This window comes from Fusarium mangiferae, assembly GCF_900044065.1.
Source record: "Fusarium mangiferae strain MRC7560 genome assembly, contig: FMAN_scaffold007, whole genome shotgun sequence".
In the NCBI taxonomy this organism is placed as follows: domain Eukaryota; kingdom Fungi; phylum Ascomycota; class Sordariomycetes; order Hypocreales; family Nectriaceae; genus Fusarium; species Fusarium mangiferae.
Window position 1 is genome coordinate 825,942 of NW_024573927.1, and position 15,419 is coordinate 841,360.

General features: G+C 49.0%; 5 protein-coding genes across 5 annotated transcripts; 3 read left to right on the plus strand and 2 right to left on the minus strand.

The window, feature by feature from the left end:
- Nucleotides 1-1,654: 1,654 nt before the first annotated feature.
- On the minus strand, nt 1,655-4,464 carry FMAN_13387 (putative beta-glucosidase 1 precursor; the record flags this gene model as incomplete). The annotated part of the gene is made up of 5 exons (XM_041832850.1): nt 1,655-3,532; nt 3,579-3,667; nt 3,714-4,147; nt 4,173-4,194; nt 4,242-4,464. 5 exons carry the CDS (start codon nt 4,462-4,464, stop codon nt 1,655-1,657), a joined length of 2,646 nt encoding a protein of 881 aa, XP_041683272.1.
- A 538-nt stretch (nt 4,465-5,002) lies between these two features.
- On the minus strand, nt 5,003-6,954 carry FMAN_13388 (uncharacterized protein; the record flags this gene model as incomplete). The annotated part of the gene is made up of 6 exons (XM_041832851.1): nt 5,003-5,741; nt 5,805-6,078; nt 6,128-6,505; nt 6,560-6,610; nt 6,659-6,885; nt 6,935-6,954. The coding sequence occupies 6 exons, from the start codon at nt 6,952-6,954 to the stop codon at nt 5,003-5,005; spliced, it is 1,689 nt and encodes a 562-aa protein (XP_041683273.1).
- Nucleotides 6,955-8,024: 1,070 nt separating this feature from the next.
- FMAN_13389 (related to dienelactone hydrolase and related enzymes) lies at nt 8,025-9,469 on the plus strand (the record flags this gene model as incomplete). Its single annotated transcript, XM_041832852.1, has 3 exons — nt 8,025-8,340; nt 8,398-8,841; nt 8,898-9,469. The coding sequence occupies 3 exons, from the start codon at nt 8,025-8,027 to the stop codon at nt 9,467-9,469; spliced, it is 1,332 nt and encodes a 443-aa protein (XP_041683274.1).
- An 825-nt stretch (nt 9,470-10,294) lies between these two features.
- On the plus strand, nt 10,295-12,820 carry FMAN_13390 (uncharacterized protein; the record flags this gene model as incomplete). The annotated part of the gene is made up of 16 exons (XM_041832854.1): nt 10,295-10,540; nt 10,594-10,755; nt 10,805-10,912; nt 10,958-11,028; nt 11,079-11,189; nt 11,237-11,263; nt 11,312-11,354; nt 11,405-11,447; nt 11,496-11,600; nt 11,650-11,766; nt 11,815-12,220; nt 12,268-12,339; nt 12,386-12,432; nt 12,480-12,553; nt 12,609-12,739; nt 12,796-12,820. The coding sequence occupies 16 exons, from the start codon at nt 10,295-10,297 to the stop codon at nt 12,818-12,820; spliced, it is 1,788 nt and encodes a 595-aa protein (XP_041683275.1).
- Nucleotides 12,821-13,571: 751 nt separating this feature from the next.
- FMAN_13391 (uncharacterized protein) lies at nt 13,572-15,350 on the plus strand (the record flags this gene model as incomplete). Its single annotated transcript, XM_041832855.1, has 2 exons — nt 13,572-15,215; nt 15,267-15,350. The coding sequence occupies 2 exons, from the start codon at nt 13,572-13,574 to the stop codon at nt 15,348-15,350; spliced, it is 1,728 nt and encodes a 575-aa protein (XP_041683276.1).
- Between the last annotated feature and the right edge of the window lie 69 nt (nt 15,351-15,419).

Consider the following 15,419-nt stretch of genomic DNA (forward strand, 5'->3'; position numbering starts at 1 on the left):
TGTTCGGCTGGACCAGGCTGTGCTGTGCTGTACGTACACCAAGTTTTAGTTTCAAGAGGGCACTGAACTGCCATCTCGATAATTCACACACCACGAGATTGGCCGTCGTTAGCCCCGAACACAGTACAGCAAAGACCTTACTGCAGGCTAATGTGCGTATGTACAGTATGACCCCTGTAAGCTGAAACGGCGAGACCAATCAGTGGATGTCAGTAAGATGCAGCCACAAAGGCCAAGTGTAAGTACATCGTCATTTATTGCGTTGGGGTAGATACTTGGAGGTTAGTGTGTTGGGCTGCCCGGGCCGGGTCTGCCTTGGTCTGGGTCTGGGTCTGGGTCTGGGTCTGGCTGTGACTGACTGACTGATCTGATGCCTAGAGGGGTTCGTATACACGTGTGCGGGATAGATGACGTGAGACAGAGAGAAGAGAGCTCACGTGCATGAGAAAAAGTCAAAGATCCTGACTGATTGAGTGATTTAAAGCGACGTGCTTATACATTTTCCCCTGTTCTCCAAGTTCACCGCTGCAGTGACAGTGAGGGGGAACCTTTGGTGCTTATTGTTGCAGCCAACTTGAGGCTGCAATATTACATATGAAATCAATCAATGACTGAAGCGACGTGCAGATCGAATGCAAGTCGGTTCGTATAGACCCTGCTCGTGGCGCAAAGAATGCTTATTTTGGGTAACGAGACTGGCCAAGCAGACACTTGCACGTTCTCGCCCCAAGACAAGATTGTCCCAGTAGCGTACCCACTGCAAGGTACCCCTGGCCCTGGTGATCGGCCTAACGAGAGACACTAAGAGACCGTTGATTCGCTAGCTCGAGGATCTCATCACGAGGAGAGCCTGAATGGTCAGCGGAATTTATCCTCCCTCTTCTTGTCTCACCAAAAAAAGAGAGTGAAAAGTTAGCCCGACGCGCCGGTTAAGGCGGGGAAGATTGGCCCAAGGATTCCGGGAGAATGGAGGACAATCATACAAGGGTCGACGTTACATCTGACGTCCTTTGACTGCTCCCCAGAGCAGAAATGAGAGAGAGAGAGGCAGCCGCCACTTAATTTCCATTCCCGCGCCGTCAAACGAAAAGTTCCGCACTACGGGCGATTTCACGACACGATAAACAAGTGGCGCCTCTGATCACAGGGGCTCAATCTTGACCTCGCTCCCGATCGCCAGGTAAGTTAGTGACCTAAGGCTTTTAGCTCCTTGATCCGCAAATTAGCACCCAGATTTGAGACAAACTCCACTGAATCTGCTCCCAACGAGAAGACGGTATTTGCAAGATGTGGACTCTCTGTTACCTAAGCGCGAGAAATGTGCGTTTCAAAAAGTTCCATATTTTGTTATCGCAACAACGATGACGACAGGGTAATCCCACTAAAATAGATTTCTTGTCCAACCTGAAACTCTGTGCAAAGTTTACATGAAAGCATCACGGTAAGTGGGCGGTAGATGCACAGACAGTCACAGACAGTGCACAATTCATAATTCCAGCCAGAAGAACATTTGCTATTGGTCAATTCGTAAAGCAATCAATCCCCTATTCCGTTGCAGCACAGCCTGGTCAAAAGATGAAGATCGCCCATGGCGTTTTTGACAGATCAGAGCTAATCAATCCCCGGCTGCAACCTCGGTTCTCCCTCAGATTGACTAATCGTATGATACTGGTCCCCTGACGTCGTGCTCGCAGCCCAAATCGTCAGTGAAGCAGACAGCGTCCAACTTATCGCTCGCAGACCCCAGCCAAATCTTAAACTCCCCATCAAGGACAAGCCAGTCCTGAGCCTCGACATCCCAGACGCTCAAGTCCTTCCTGGTCAAGGTCAATTGCACCGTCTCACTCGAGCCAGGCTCCAAAACCTTGGTCTTCTCAAAGTCGCGCAGCTGGATGACGGGAGTCTCGTATCCGGCAACGCTCGGAAATTGGACGTAGGCCTGCACAGAAGCTTTGCCGGAGAATTTGGAACCTGCGTTAGTCACCACTACCGACAGAGTATAAGCTTCGTCCCAGAGAGCAGGGTTGCCGCCTGAAACACCGCCCGCCTTGGGGAGAGCCGTCTTCTGCGCGGTGGAGTAGCCGTCTGGGTAAGGGTATTTCGACGTCTCGGCTTTGGCGGCCGCGGACTTTGCGTCGGATTCGGAGAGCCAAGAGTATAGGTAGCGCCAGATGGTTTTAAAGCTGCTGGGTTTAACCGCTTCTTTGTAGTCTGGGATGTCTTGCGAATAATCCAGAACCTTCCCTTTTGCGGGTCGCTTGGGAGGATACTGGCTTAGCTGGGTGCCTCTCTTGATGGTCGCATTCGTGTACGTGAAGTTGGTGTAGCTCAGTCCATGGCCAAACGCATACCGAGGTTGAATCTTTTCCTTGTTGAGCCAGCGATAGTCTATGAACAGTCCTTCACTGTAAGTATCCTGCGGCGCATCAATGAAGCCCGAGTCGATGAGTTTGGTGACACTCTCGGGCATATCGTCCTCCTTTTTGGTGATGGAATAGGGTAAGTGGCCGCAAGGCGACGCGTCGCCAAACAAGATGTTGGTCAGAGACTTTCCAGCCTCTTGTCCCGGAAGATGAGCGACCAAGACAGACTTGACCGATGGAAGATCAATCCATTGGTCGACGAGGACAGGCCCGACAGTATGAATGACAACTATAACATTCTTGTACTTGGCGGCGGCAGCTTTGATAAGTGCATCGCCGTTATGCCAAACATTCAACTTGTCCGCATTCCGATCACCGTTGTTACCCTCAACCGTGTACTGATTCTCACCCGCATCAGAAGTGACGAAAACAATGGCCACATCGTCATCGGAAGGGCTCGGAACAGATGGAAACTTGTCAGTGTTGTAGAATGTCACGTCCGCGGCCTCCTTCTTGATAGCGCCAATGGGATCGTCGAGATACATGTAGTCGACTGTACCCGATCCCCAGCCTTGACCTAGTGTGCCCTTGTTGCAGCTTCGATCGACGCAGGCATTGGCGCCATCAGGGTTGGTTTGCGCACCAGTGCCAAAGACCTTGAGTGAGCTCTTGGTGCTCAGTGGAAGTAGTTTTTCGTCGTTCTTGAGGAGAGTGATGGCGTCTTGAGCGATCTGTCGGGCGATCTCATCATGGTCGTCCTGAACTTGAACAAACTGGTTGACAACTCCCGACGGCGAGTTAGGCCATGCTGCTGGATACAGAGGACCGACTCTGTCGTATGTGTTGGTGTCAAAGTTGACAGAGGGAAAGTCCTTGTCTTGCTCGAACTGATACCAAGTTGCCACGATACGAGTCGCCATATCATTCAGTCTTGACATGGGAACCGAGCCATTGAGTGCCGAGCGGGTTAGCTCGTACATCCATAGAGAATTGCCGAAGAGAGGGATGATGGTATCACCAGGCATGCTCATGTCCATTCCCGCAATGGCTGATTGCACGCCAGTGATCTGAGAGAGCCAGTCTGTCATGACAAAGCCTTGGAAGCCCAGCTCCTCTTTCAACAAGGCGTTGATGAGATATGAGTGCTCGCTGGATATAGTGCCGTTGACCTACACATGTTAGCCACAGTGAGTGAGAAGCAGTAGATAGACCAACTCGGTTATACGCTGTCATAGTCGCCCCAACTCCAACTTTGACTGCCTCCGCAAAAGGCCAGAGATACAACTCATGCATAGTTCGATCATCTATGATTGTAAGCCACTTAATACCAGGAACAACGAACGCTCTCACCAATGTTTGCCGAATATGCAGGCGATACAAGATCAGTAGTCTGTCGTCGGTACATCTCCTGCTCATTTCCAATAAGATGCTTGACCGTAGCAATGACTCCCTGTTCCTGGACACCCTTGATAGTCTCTCGTGCGCCAATACCTTGTAGCGATGGGTCTGCTCCAAAGCCTTCCCAGTTGCGTCCGCCCTTTGGCTTACGGCCGATAGGACCGACGGACGGACCAAGCCAGACGTTGACGCCCTTACCGCGTGCTTCCTTTCCGATTGCTACACCGCGTTCATACATGAGTTTTTTGTCAAAGGTTGCACCGGCTGTGATGCCATCCGGGAAAGCAGTTACGTTGTCGGCTAGTCGCACGCCATTGGCAGCGTCGTTGAGACAGAGTTGAGGGAAGCCAACGCGATGAGCTGATCCGGTGTTGCCATTGCAGGGTCTGATATGTCAGTATACTTAGTCACGTAAGAGATATAGAATCGTACCCTAGTAGCTGTTAACAGGAGTTCTGTTTCTCTTGAGATGATTCTTACCCATAAAGAGACCTGTACCGGCTGTGATGTTGGTCTTTTCAGCCAACGTCATAGAGTCCACCATCTTCTTAGCTCTGGCATAGCTATCTGCCCAAGCTTCATCCCATCCTCCATAAGGAGCGGGATAGTATGGTGCAGCAACAAACCCATCCGCGACATTCTTCGCGGCTGAACCCACGGCCACCAAGTTGGCTAGGGTGAAAGCGACCTTAGCGAGAGTCATTTTTGTATCAATTGAGCCTCGACTAGAGAAAATAGAAACATCGAAAGGCCGTGCGGTCTTATACTATACAAGCCAACTAGTAACCAGCACAGTATGATCAACCTTATCTCACCGAATCTAGCATCCAATTCGTACACTATCTCCGAATTATAAGGTCATGTGTGAATGTGCCGTGAAGAGCGCATGGAATTCCCGAACGAAACCTTGATTTTAGTTGTTAATTGTCCAATCATGTCCGCGGAAATGTCGCTCTACGGAGTTGATGTAGCAAAAAGGGTATATCATCCGAACGATGCAACAGGGGGAGATGAAGATCAGCTGGATTAATTCTCTACCGAAAACGGTGAAAGAAACGAAACATACTATTCTCTCAACAGAAATGCCGAATAAACATGTGATTTCTATCAAAATGGGCTCGAGATGCGTGCTATCTATGCCTCATAGTTGATATCGGTCTCATACTACCCTTCCCCGCTCGGCTATATAGCCGTTGCTATACACCCTCTTCATCGTCTTCAAGGGTCGACCACGAGGCCGTTTATTCACCTCCTTCCTTCTTTGACTTGATCTTTCTTCGCTCCATTCCGATACTTGCCAAAAAGGCGACGCCGCCAAGTGCCGTCGATACAAGGAAGGCATTTGAGATACCATACCTAAACGCATCTCTGACGTAGGCGAGAGAGTCAGCCGACACGACATGTTCCAAATCAGTCCCACCTGCAGCGATAACGGCTTGGATGTCAATGTCGGCTATTGTCTTTAGCCTCTGGCGGAGAGAGTTCTGGAAGACGTTTTGGGAGATGGACAGGCCCACTGAGCCTCCCAGGGCTTGGGATAGGATGATCAGCACTGTTCCCAGGGGAATGTCGACTGCGCCCAATACGACTTGCACAGCGAAGATTGGGATCTGGATCGCTATACCAAAGCCAGCCCCAGCTAGAACTTCGTAGCCGAACCATCGCGCTGTTGGGGTGTTTTGCGAGATCGTGTACAGCAGGCCTGCACCGGTTGTGAAGATGGCTGAGCCGGCCCACATGAACGGTACGCAGTATCCTAGCCAAGTGATAATAGAGCCGGTAATAAGAGTAGCTATCGTGACGGTAACCCCGTGAGGAAGAATGTCAACACCGGATGTTTGGGGGTCCACTCCCTTAACAGCCTGGAAATAGAACGGCAGATGGTAACTCTGCGTGGTCATAGCTCCCTGGTACAGCGCAGAGAATAGGCATCCAAGGAAGACGGATCTCTGTGAGAGGATGCGAGGGCGGATCAAGGCGCTATATGAGTCAGTGGCGACGACGTCAGACAACAATGGCGCTTGGCTCGAGAAGGGGACTTACGCTTCTCCTTGCCGTATTTGTATATACACGAAAAGTGTCAGAAAAAGACCAAAGCCAACCAAACAGCCCCATACACGTGAATCGGACCAAGGATGCTTGGTGCCTCCCCATTGAAGAGCAAGGAAGAGGCATATAAGAGCTCCTGCAAGAATCACTGCGCTTTTAAGGCCGAGGCCAAGTATCTTTTCCTTGAGACTATGGTCGCTATCTGGAGCTTCACCGAGTGAGAGAGGATAGTAGAAACATATAATAAGAGCCATTACGGCACCCAGAGCTTCGCCATTAATGAGTACTGAGATGGATATGTTGGAGCGGGAACTCACGCAAGTTGATCCAGAAACAAAATCTCCAAGTGAGTTGTTTAGAATGAGTGAAAACACCACCCAGTGAAGGGCCAATGACTGAAGCAAGACCATACATACTGGATATGATTGCCAGCAGCAACGGTCTTTTTCTCATCTCCACAATCTTGGAAATAATGATCATGGCGCCGCAGAAGATACCCGCTGCACCGAGTCCAGCTATGGCTCTACCGATGATGAAGGCTGCTGAACTCGGCGCTGCAGCGCAAAGAATAGAGCCCCCTTCGAAGATTATGGAAGAGATCAAGTATACCCATTTGAGATTGAAGAAGGTATATATCTTGCCGAAAGTAGGTTGGAAGGACATTTGGGTGAGGAGATAGGCCGATGCATACCAGGCTGCCGAAAGACTATCAGTGGAAAAGCTTGCTCGAATAGATGGGTGCAACTCACCAACGTCGCCAAGACTGTCGAATTTGCTCGTAATCTTTGGTATAGCAGTAGCTTCAGCCAGTCAGCAGGAGCCCGAGAATACAGAAATGGATTCCTTGCCAATGATGCTATTATCCAGAGCAACCATCAATACACCGACCATCAGTGAAAGTGTCATCAGTACCAAGGGTAATCCATGAAGGTAGATATCCTCTCCGTGTACTGATTCTCCCTCAACGGTCTCATCTTGACGGACACCTGCCTCGAGATTCGCCGGCGCATTCGATTTCTCCTCATTTCCGGCCTTCATAGAAGCATTGACTGGAGGTTTAGTATCCTCCTCGTGCCTGTTACAGTCAGTAGCCTTTATCTTCTTGCTTTGTTAGTTATACTGACATTGGCTCTAGAGGATTCATTCTGGTGTCCGCTATGGTTACTCAGAACCTGTCAACAATTTCTTAGCGTCATTTACAAGCTTGCAAGGTTTACAGCGCATCTTAAGTAGTATGAAAGTAATCTGTCAATGTTTTTATGGGCATCACACCATGTAATCCGGCTGTATCGAAGTATTACGTTATTTGCAGCGTCGCACTCACAGTCGCACTAAGCACCACATTCGCCAGTCAGAAGATAAGCAATGCATGAAAACCTGATCACTTTCAACGTTATTTGGACACTGGTTGCTAAGCACAATTCTTGACTCCCTCATAAATAGCTTCGCTTTTGTGTCTGGATGGTATCTGGCCAAAGCTTTTATGCATAACTGTTAAGACTGGAATCCCGGAGGATAGCTAAGTGGTGGTCAGCTAAGGTTGATGCAATAGTGCAGCTTCTTGACAATGATAGTAGGATATCTCACGTATGCATCCATAGGGTGCACATGTTGCCTCGAGGTTTTTGTAAGCACTGGTAGTTTTGTCCGGATCGTGCTGACGCTGTCTGACTTTTTGTCAACACGAAGCTAGATGGATTATAGATACGCGGCTGACTACTTCACTATAGCCATATGATCAAGTGTTTAGAAATAAACGAAGTAGAGGATCGGAACTCAACATTGCAAACACATTAATTCATATTTGCCGGCGACTATCAGGCCAGGGAGAATGATTTGCATGGCTGAAAGATGGATCGCTTGTAGTCATGATTAGCTCCTAATATGGCAACCCAGTAAATCAAAGTAAGAAGCTTAATTGACAGTCCTTGGCTGATTCATTGCCAGTAACATTCTTATCAATGTTCGAATGCTCGAAAAACAGCGAAAGGTGAGGAGCTGCAGGGTAGTCAAGATTTCAACATGGCCAAATCAAGACGCAGCATCGGATGAGTCAGCCGCAACATGCACTGTTCTGACATCATCATCACGCTCAAACAGGGTCAACTGTGTGATCTGAAACTTGGAAGTTGGAAGTGGACAAGAATATATCAGGTTATTCGCATCCTCTGACCTCTCAAATTTTGTAAATTATGATATCAAAGAATTGCCAATATGAACATCAACATTCCAAATCTCATTAAATCCGCCGTCCCAGAGGCTGAGGGGCGCAACGTCCAGATCATCTCAGACAACAGGACCAATCACAGAGACCAGAACTTTCTCTCGGGCGATTTCCCGCGCAATCCTCCAAAACTTTACATAACCGGTGAAAATGACGATTTTGACGAGATCACTCTAGCTGAGTGGAGAGATGAGGGGTTTGATGTAGAGTATATCTCAATGGAGAGCTGCGGTGATGGATATCTGAAGAAGATCAAGTCGTTGAGCAGGGAAAACTTGGGTCCCTGTGAAAAGTTTGGAATCGTCGGTAAGTGAACATATTACTGAGAAGAAAGAAGATAGCAGGAGTGTTGACCGGGAGTAGCCTACGATGACGCAGCAGCTATTTGTCTCGAGCACTTTCACATTCTCGACAACAACCCCGAATTCAAGCTCGGCCTTCTCATTGCCTACTACCCAACTCGCATTCCTGACACCAATGGAAAGTTCCCCAGCAGTATTAGCGCCCTTGTTCATCTAGCAGCAGGCGAAGAAGTGGGTGTTGTGAAGCAATCTCAAATGGTGGGCATCCAAGGCAAGAAACGCGTGAGGCGCACCAAGATCCAGAGCGGCATGGGCACCGGTGGGAAGCTTGACCTCGCATATCCCAGCTACACATATGAAGCTGAGCCTGGCTTTGCTGAGCATGATCTGGATGAGTATGATGGTATTTCGGCGGAGCTGGCTTGGAGTCGAAGCTTGGCCGCGGCTAGGAAGGTGTTTGGCATCAACCCGGATCTGGAGCTTGTTCTGGAGCATAACTTGCAGAGTAAGTCTCTGTCGCCTCGCGATGGGGAATTCTTGAATAAAACTGACTTTCAATAGGTAAATTCTTTTCTAAGAACCTCGGCAAAGCATTATCGACTTTCACCACGCACAAGACCCCTCATGTCACTTACATGCCAACTCTAACCGGTGCAACTGGCGCAGCTGAGCTGAAGCGCTTCTACTCCGAATCATTCACCACTCCACCCTCACTCAAGATCACACTATTATCACGTACTATCGGAGTTGATCGCGTTGTCGACGAAATGCACGTCCAGTTCAAGCATACCGAGCAAGTCCAGTGGATGCTCCCTGGAGTTCCACCTACAAACAAGAAGATTGAGATTCTCATGGTGAGCATTGTGGCAGTCAGAGGTGGAAGACTGTATCAGGAGCATGTCTACTGGGATCAAGCTAGCGTGTTAGTCCAAGCAGGACTTCTCGATCCTAAACTGCTGCCGCAGTCGGCGAAGGATCTTGGTGTTGAGAAGCTTCCGGTAGTAGGACGACGAGCGGGGAGGAGAGTGATGAAGAACAGGGATGCGAGCGACGATGAGGGAGAGGCGGACAATGAACTGATTCCGGGATGGAATAAGCAAGAGGGCGAGGGTAGCAAGAATAACCAAAAGTAGTGTGTAGATGATGACAAAGCGTCAAATATTTAATGATCACCCGAAAGCATAGTCCATGGGTCCAGGCCGTCTATAATATGGTACTGCGTGATAAAGACATTACTGGGCGTTGTCCAGTCTAGCCTATCTTTTTGTCCGCGTCAGGGCTAACCGATAAATCGGCAAACTTTAAACCCGAAAGATACTGTTTTCATACTCTATAAATGTTGGCCGATGGTGAATCTTGGGTCGTGTTTCATTGGCATTGTTGACTTACTCTGCAGATGAGCAATATAGGCAAACAAATCGTCGTAGACCTAGAGATTGAGCAATCAATAAACTCATAGTAGATTTTCTGTATGTAGTTATATTTAAACATTAGGACATTATGTATAAACTTGTTTCTAAGCTTAAGCCAAGGCTCGCCCCATAGTTGTCGTGATGACATTTTTGAAACGATCACGACATTGGATCCGCATATTGCCAATCGATGTCGCAAGCAACAAAGTCAGTGGCGATGGACCCTGATGTAACAGTTCTTCAAAAATTCTTGCATTTCCTCGGAAGATCGACCATTTTTTGTCGGAAGCATGTCTCCTATTGACTAGCATAGGCAGTTTTTGCATTGATATTACTCGCATAGAACCACTTGGGTATCGAAGCGACGGTGCACGTTGATCTCGCAATGGCTAACCCCCAATTTATTATTTGGGGCTCATAACTCGCAGGGTTGCATTGAAAGTTTGGCAATTGTTTAAGTAGCAGTGATGTGACCGTTTTCTCGCGTTTTGTAGTGTTCGTGCGCGCTGTATTATCTCAAGATTCGGTGAAGGAAACGATTGCACTATGTCGCATCATCAGCCTACCGTCGTCCCATCCTCGGGAGTATCAGACTCTCCTTCTGACAACGGAAGTCTCAAAGGGAAAAGCAAAGCGGAAAACGATGGATATCCAAGCGACTCGGTGCCTCCAACCGCACCGGCCCTGGCTGCTCAGCAGGGGCAGCGCATGGAAGCGGCGATGGGAGATGCGATCTTACGATTCCTGCGAATAAGAAAGCCTCGAAGGAACGACACCTACGATCTCGATGCGGTAAGGACGAGAGTGGTAATATTTTATGGAGAGGGAGACTGACTCGAAGAAAGGTCGCGACGCAGCCGAGTATCTGGGACTCTCCCGACATCGAACGATATAAAGAACTGTATATCCACCCGCAGTGGGAGAATTGGTCGGCTTTTGATCCCAACTTCCGCTGGACATGGCGTGAGGAGAACGCTGTTCGCCACAAGGTTGACTGGAAGATCATGGTACGCGCAGACTAAGTTTCATAGTTGTATAGGAGACTGACCTTTGTAGGTTTGGATGTGTATCATGTTTGCAGCGTTGAACATTGATAGGAATAACATCCAAAACGCTGTATCGGATAATATGCTTGATGATTTGGGCATTACACACGCCGACTACGTGAGTTCCTTCGACAGATGGGAGACGCAACGCTGACAGAGGCAGAATATTGGACAAACCATCTCTCGAGTTGGCTTCCTTGTTGCTGAGCTGCCCTCGCAGCTTATCTCAAAGCGGTAAGCCCATTGGAAACCTCTCTTTTGTCTTGATACTAATCTTGCTGTAGAATTGGACCAGATATGTGGATCCCCATCCAGCTTTGCATCTTCAGTCTTATCTCGGCGATGCAGTTCTTTTTGAAGGGCCGTGCATCATTCCTTGCTACAAGATATCTCATGTGAGTTCCCTGAGAATATACATTTGAGCTCTTGCTAACATTGCTAGTGCAACATTCCAAGGCGGCTTTATCCCGTAGGTTTCCTTGCCGTCTTGCCCCGAAACATACCTGACAAGGAATAGTGATACGATTCTTTACCTCAGCTACTGGTACACTGGCACAAGAGTATGTCTAAATTCGATGGGAACCACAAGAAGGCTTACTGACTTTCATAGCTCCCAATACGACTAGCTTGGTTCTGGATGTCTTCCCAACTGGGTAGGTGATAGATTCGGCGCTAGAAATGCACAAGCTGACAAGTCACAGTCGATATCGGAGTTGGTTTTGCAGCTGTTGGTATGCTCTCAATGCGTGGAATGCTTGGATATGAAGGTTGGAGATGGCTCTTCCTCATCGAAGGAGCCTTCACCTGTACGTTGATATCTCGTTCGCGAAAGTCGCTCTGCTAACAAAGTCGCAGTCCTGATCGGCGTCGCGTCCTTCTTCCTGATGCCTCAATCACCCGCTAGAACAAAGAGCTGGTGGAATCCGAAGGGTTACTTCACCGAACATGAACAGAAGATCATCGTCAATTCTGGTAAGTAGTTTACCAATCAGTGGCGGACTGGGTGCTGACGACGCGCAGTTATTCGCGATGATCCCCAGAAGGGAGGCATGTACAACCGTCAAGGTCTGACAGTCCGTCAAATATGGGAATGCACCAAGGACTATGACATGTGGCCTCTCTACGCTCTAGGTCTTCTCTTTGGCCTCCCCAAGTACCCTGTCAACCAATATCTCACGTTGTCCTTCCGCGGACTGGGCTTCAACGTCATCGAGACCAACCTTCTGTCCATTCCATATATCGTCGGCTCTTGCATCACAATGCTTGCGATCACAGCGTTCAGTGAACTCGTCAACAACCGAAGCTTTGTCTCAATGGCGGAGGATGCTTGGTTGCTTCCATGCTTCGTGGCACTGATTGCGTTGCCTGACCCGATCGGGCCTTGGGCTTACTTTGCCATCTCGACCGTTCTTCTGTCTTTTCCATAGTGAGTATCTTTGGTCTAACTGAACACGTTTCTCTGACAGTAGCTAGCACCCATCCCATCCAAGTCGCATGGACGAGCAGGAATGCGGGGTCTGTGCAGAACAGAACAGTCTCAGCATCGTAAGTGCTCGCATTGCTACAAAGTATCGTGTCTGACAATGTATAGGCTTTACAATATGTGGGTTCAAGTCAGTGGAATGATCGGGGCAAACAGTGAGTCCCCATGACACCGCGTGAGCTAAGTCACTAATGTATTGTAGTCTATCAACCAAGCGACTCGCCACGATACTTCAAAGCCAATACAGGTCTACTCGTCATTTGTGTATGGATGTGTGTAAGTATTATTCATCGCCTTTGTAAATGATGAAGCCAGACTCACATCTTCACAGCTCGTTCAATATCCCGGAACCTTCTTTTACTATCGGTGGAGAAATAACCAGAAGGCCAAGAAATGGGACGCCATGACCCCAGAGGAGCAGCATCATTACAGGACTACCACGACCGATAAGGGCAATAAGCGGTGAGTCTCCGTTCGGCTGCGGATCGAAATGCTACAATTTACTGATTTATATGCAGACTCGACTTTCGTTTCGCGACTTAGGCTTGGCAGCCGAGGCAGAAGATCTTGGGTGAATGAGGACGCACGGGCGGCTTCCAAATAACGGTGACGGCCGTTGTTCGGAAGGATGAGCGATTGACAAGAGTGAGATTGCTTGTATTACATGTCACTGGTCTTTATTTTAATCCTCGATCAAGCCTGAGTCAGCGTGATACACACTCTTCAATTCATTACCACTTTGAGCCGTGAACCTTATTGTCCAACCACTCAGAACCAAATCCTTCAGATTGACTTTGTTGCCATGTTACATCAATTGGAAAACACCGAAACTCAAACATTGACCGAAATCACCGAAACCTCACTTCCATCGCATCTCGCAAACCTCACCCTCCTCACTCAACCTCCCCCACCTTTTTTCGGATCAAGGAACCCGCGGCCGTTTTCCAAGTCCAAGCTATCTCTCAATCCGTCCACCAGATCGTGCCTCGGCTGTTTTTCTCTTGAATGCTCGATCGTCGCAAGCGAGCCGAGGGTCGAAACGCGGGGTTGCAGTGCCAAAAGGAGGAAAGATTGGTTGCTACCCCACACGGATTTGGCATGGGAATTCATCATTTGGTGGTCGAAACAGCTTGGTCTACCCCAGATTTGCTGTTCAGCTTGCTTTAGGCCGGGGAAATGTGTTAAATAGCCCGTAATTGATCTGTTGTTCTCCTCTTTCCATGCCTGACCTCTCTTGAAGGATTGTGAAATCTGTTTGCATTGTTCTCAAGTTTGTCTGATATCTCTGTTCAATATGGCTCTTCATTCACGATGGTCTAAGCCCATCCCAAAATGCTCCCTGCAGCAATGGGTCTTTGGTTCAGCCTCTGAGCCCATGGAAGAGGGCGATAAGCCCATCCTCATCGATGCAGACCGTCCAGACACGCACTTCCTCACAAAGGAGCAATTCCGACTTCTCTCCAAACAAGTCGCCCTCGGTCTCATGAAAGCCGGTCTAAAGCCAGGAAACAGAGTGCTGATGTTTTCCTCCAACAACATCTATTTCCCATGCGTCTTCCTCGGCATCTTGATGACCGGTGCTATGTTCACAGGTGCCAATCCCGCCTTCACACCACGAGAGCTTGCGTATCAACTCAAAAACTCTGAGAGCACGCATATGTTTGTTGTTGCGAACCAACTACCTACCGCTTTAGAGGCTGCTGAGACAGTCGGTCTTCCAAAGGAGAACATCTTTGTTATCGATCCGTCTGTGCTCCCGCCTGTTGGAACAACACCGGTTGCAGCCTCGATTACGAAGGATGGTCTTCGCATGTGGACTGATCTTGTAGCCGATAACCAGGCACAAGCGAAGAAATGGGAATGGACAGAACCCGCAGATCCAGAGACAGCAGGTTGCTGTCTCAACTATAGCAGCGGCACAACGGGCGTTCCGAAAGGCGTTGAGATCACTCACACCTCATACGTCGCCAACGGCTTAGGTGTTGTCCTCATTTCCGACCTGGAGCCTGATCCCGAGCTTCAAAAACGCACCAAGGGCCTCGCCTTTCTCCCCATGTATCACGCATACGCGCAAACATATTTCATCTCCATTTATCCCCATCTAAACATCCCCGCATACATCATGCCCGCCTTTGACTTTGAGAAGATGCTACAGCACATCCAGCGCTTCCGCATCACAAGCCTTCTCTGTGTCCCTCCCATTCTGGTCTACCTGTCAAAGCATCCTCTTGTCAAGAAATACGACATCACCAGTGTCGAGCGCCTCGGATCTGGCGCTGCGCCTTTGAGTAAAGAAGTTGCCACGAGTGTTGAGAGGCTGTGGGCTGATGGAAGCGTCAACGTCAAGCAAGGTTGGGGTATGACAGAGGTTACCTGCACTAGTATGACTTGGGACCCTCGGGTCGTGTGCGATCCTTCTGCAGTCGGAGAATTGGCGCCGAACTACTCGGCAAGGCTCATGCATTTGGATGGCAAGACTCCGGTGACGAAGCCCGGTGAGCGAGGTGAGCTTTGGGTCACGGGACCTACGCTGATGAAGGGATATTGGAAGAATCCCAGTGCCACAGCTTCAACAATTCATGTTGATGAGAATGGTACGAGGTGGTTGAAGACGGGGGACATCGCATTCGTCGAGTCCTTCGAACCCGGAGCCATCTTTCATATCGTCGATCGAATCAAGGAGTTGATCAAAGTCAAGGGCAACCAGGTTGCGCCAGCAGAATTAGAAGCCGTGCTTTTGGATCATCCCGAGATTGCAGACGCTGCAGTCGTTGGCGTTCCATATGAAGGCGATGAAGTCCCTCGCGCGTATCTCGTCAAGGTCCCTGGATCACAAATCACCGAGAAGCAGATCATTGATTGGATGGAGGCTAGGGTTGCCAAGTATAAGCGTCTCAAGGGCGGTGTCTCTTTCGTAGATATGATCCCTAAAAACCCGGTAAGTGATACCTACAAGCTCTATGGCATGTCGCTAACTTTTTGTCATCAGTCCGGGAAGATCTTGAGACGAGAACTGAGGGAGAAGGCGAAGGAGGAGTTGGATCCCAAAAGAGCACCATCTTCAAGGCTCTAGACGCAAGCCATGTCTTGGTTCCAGTGAGTACAGAATAGAGACGAACGCATTGAGAGGTTGAAGAAGCAT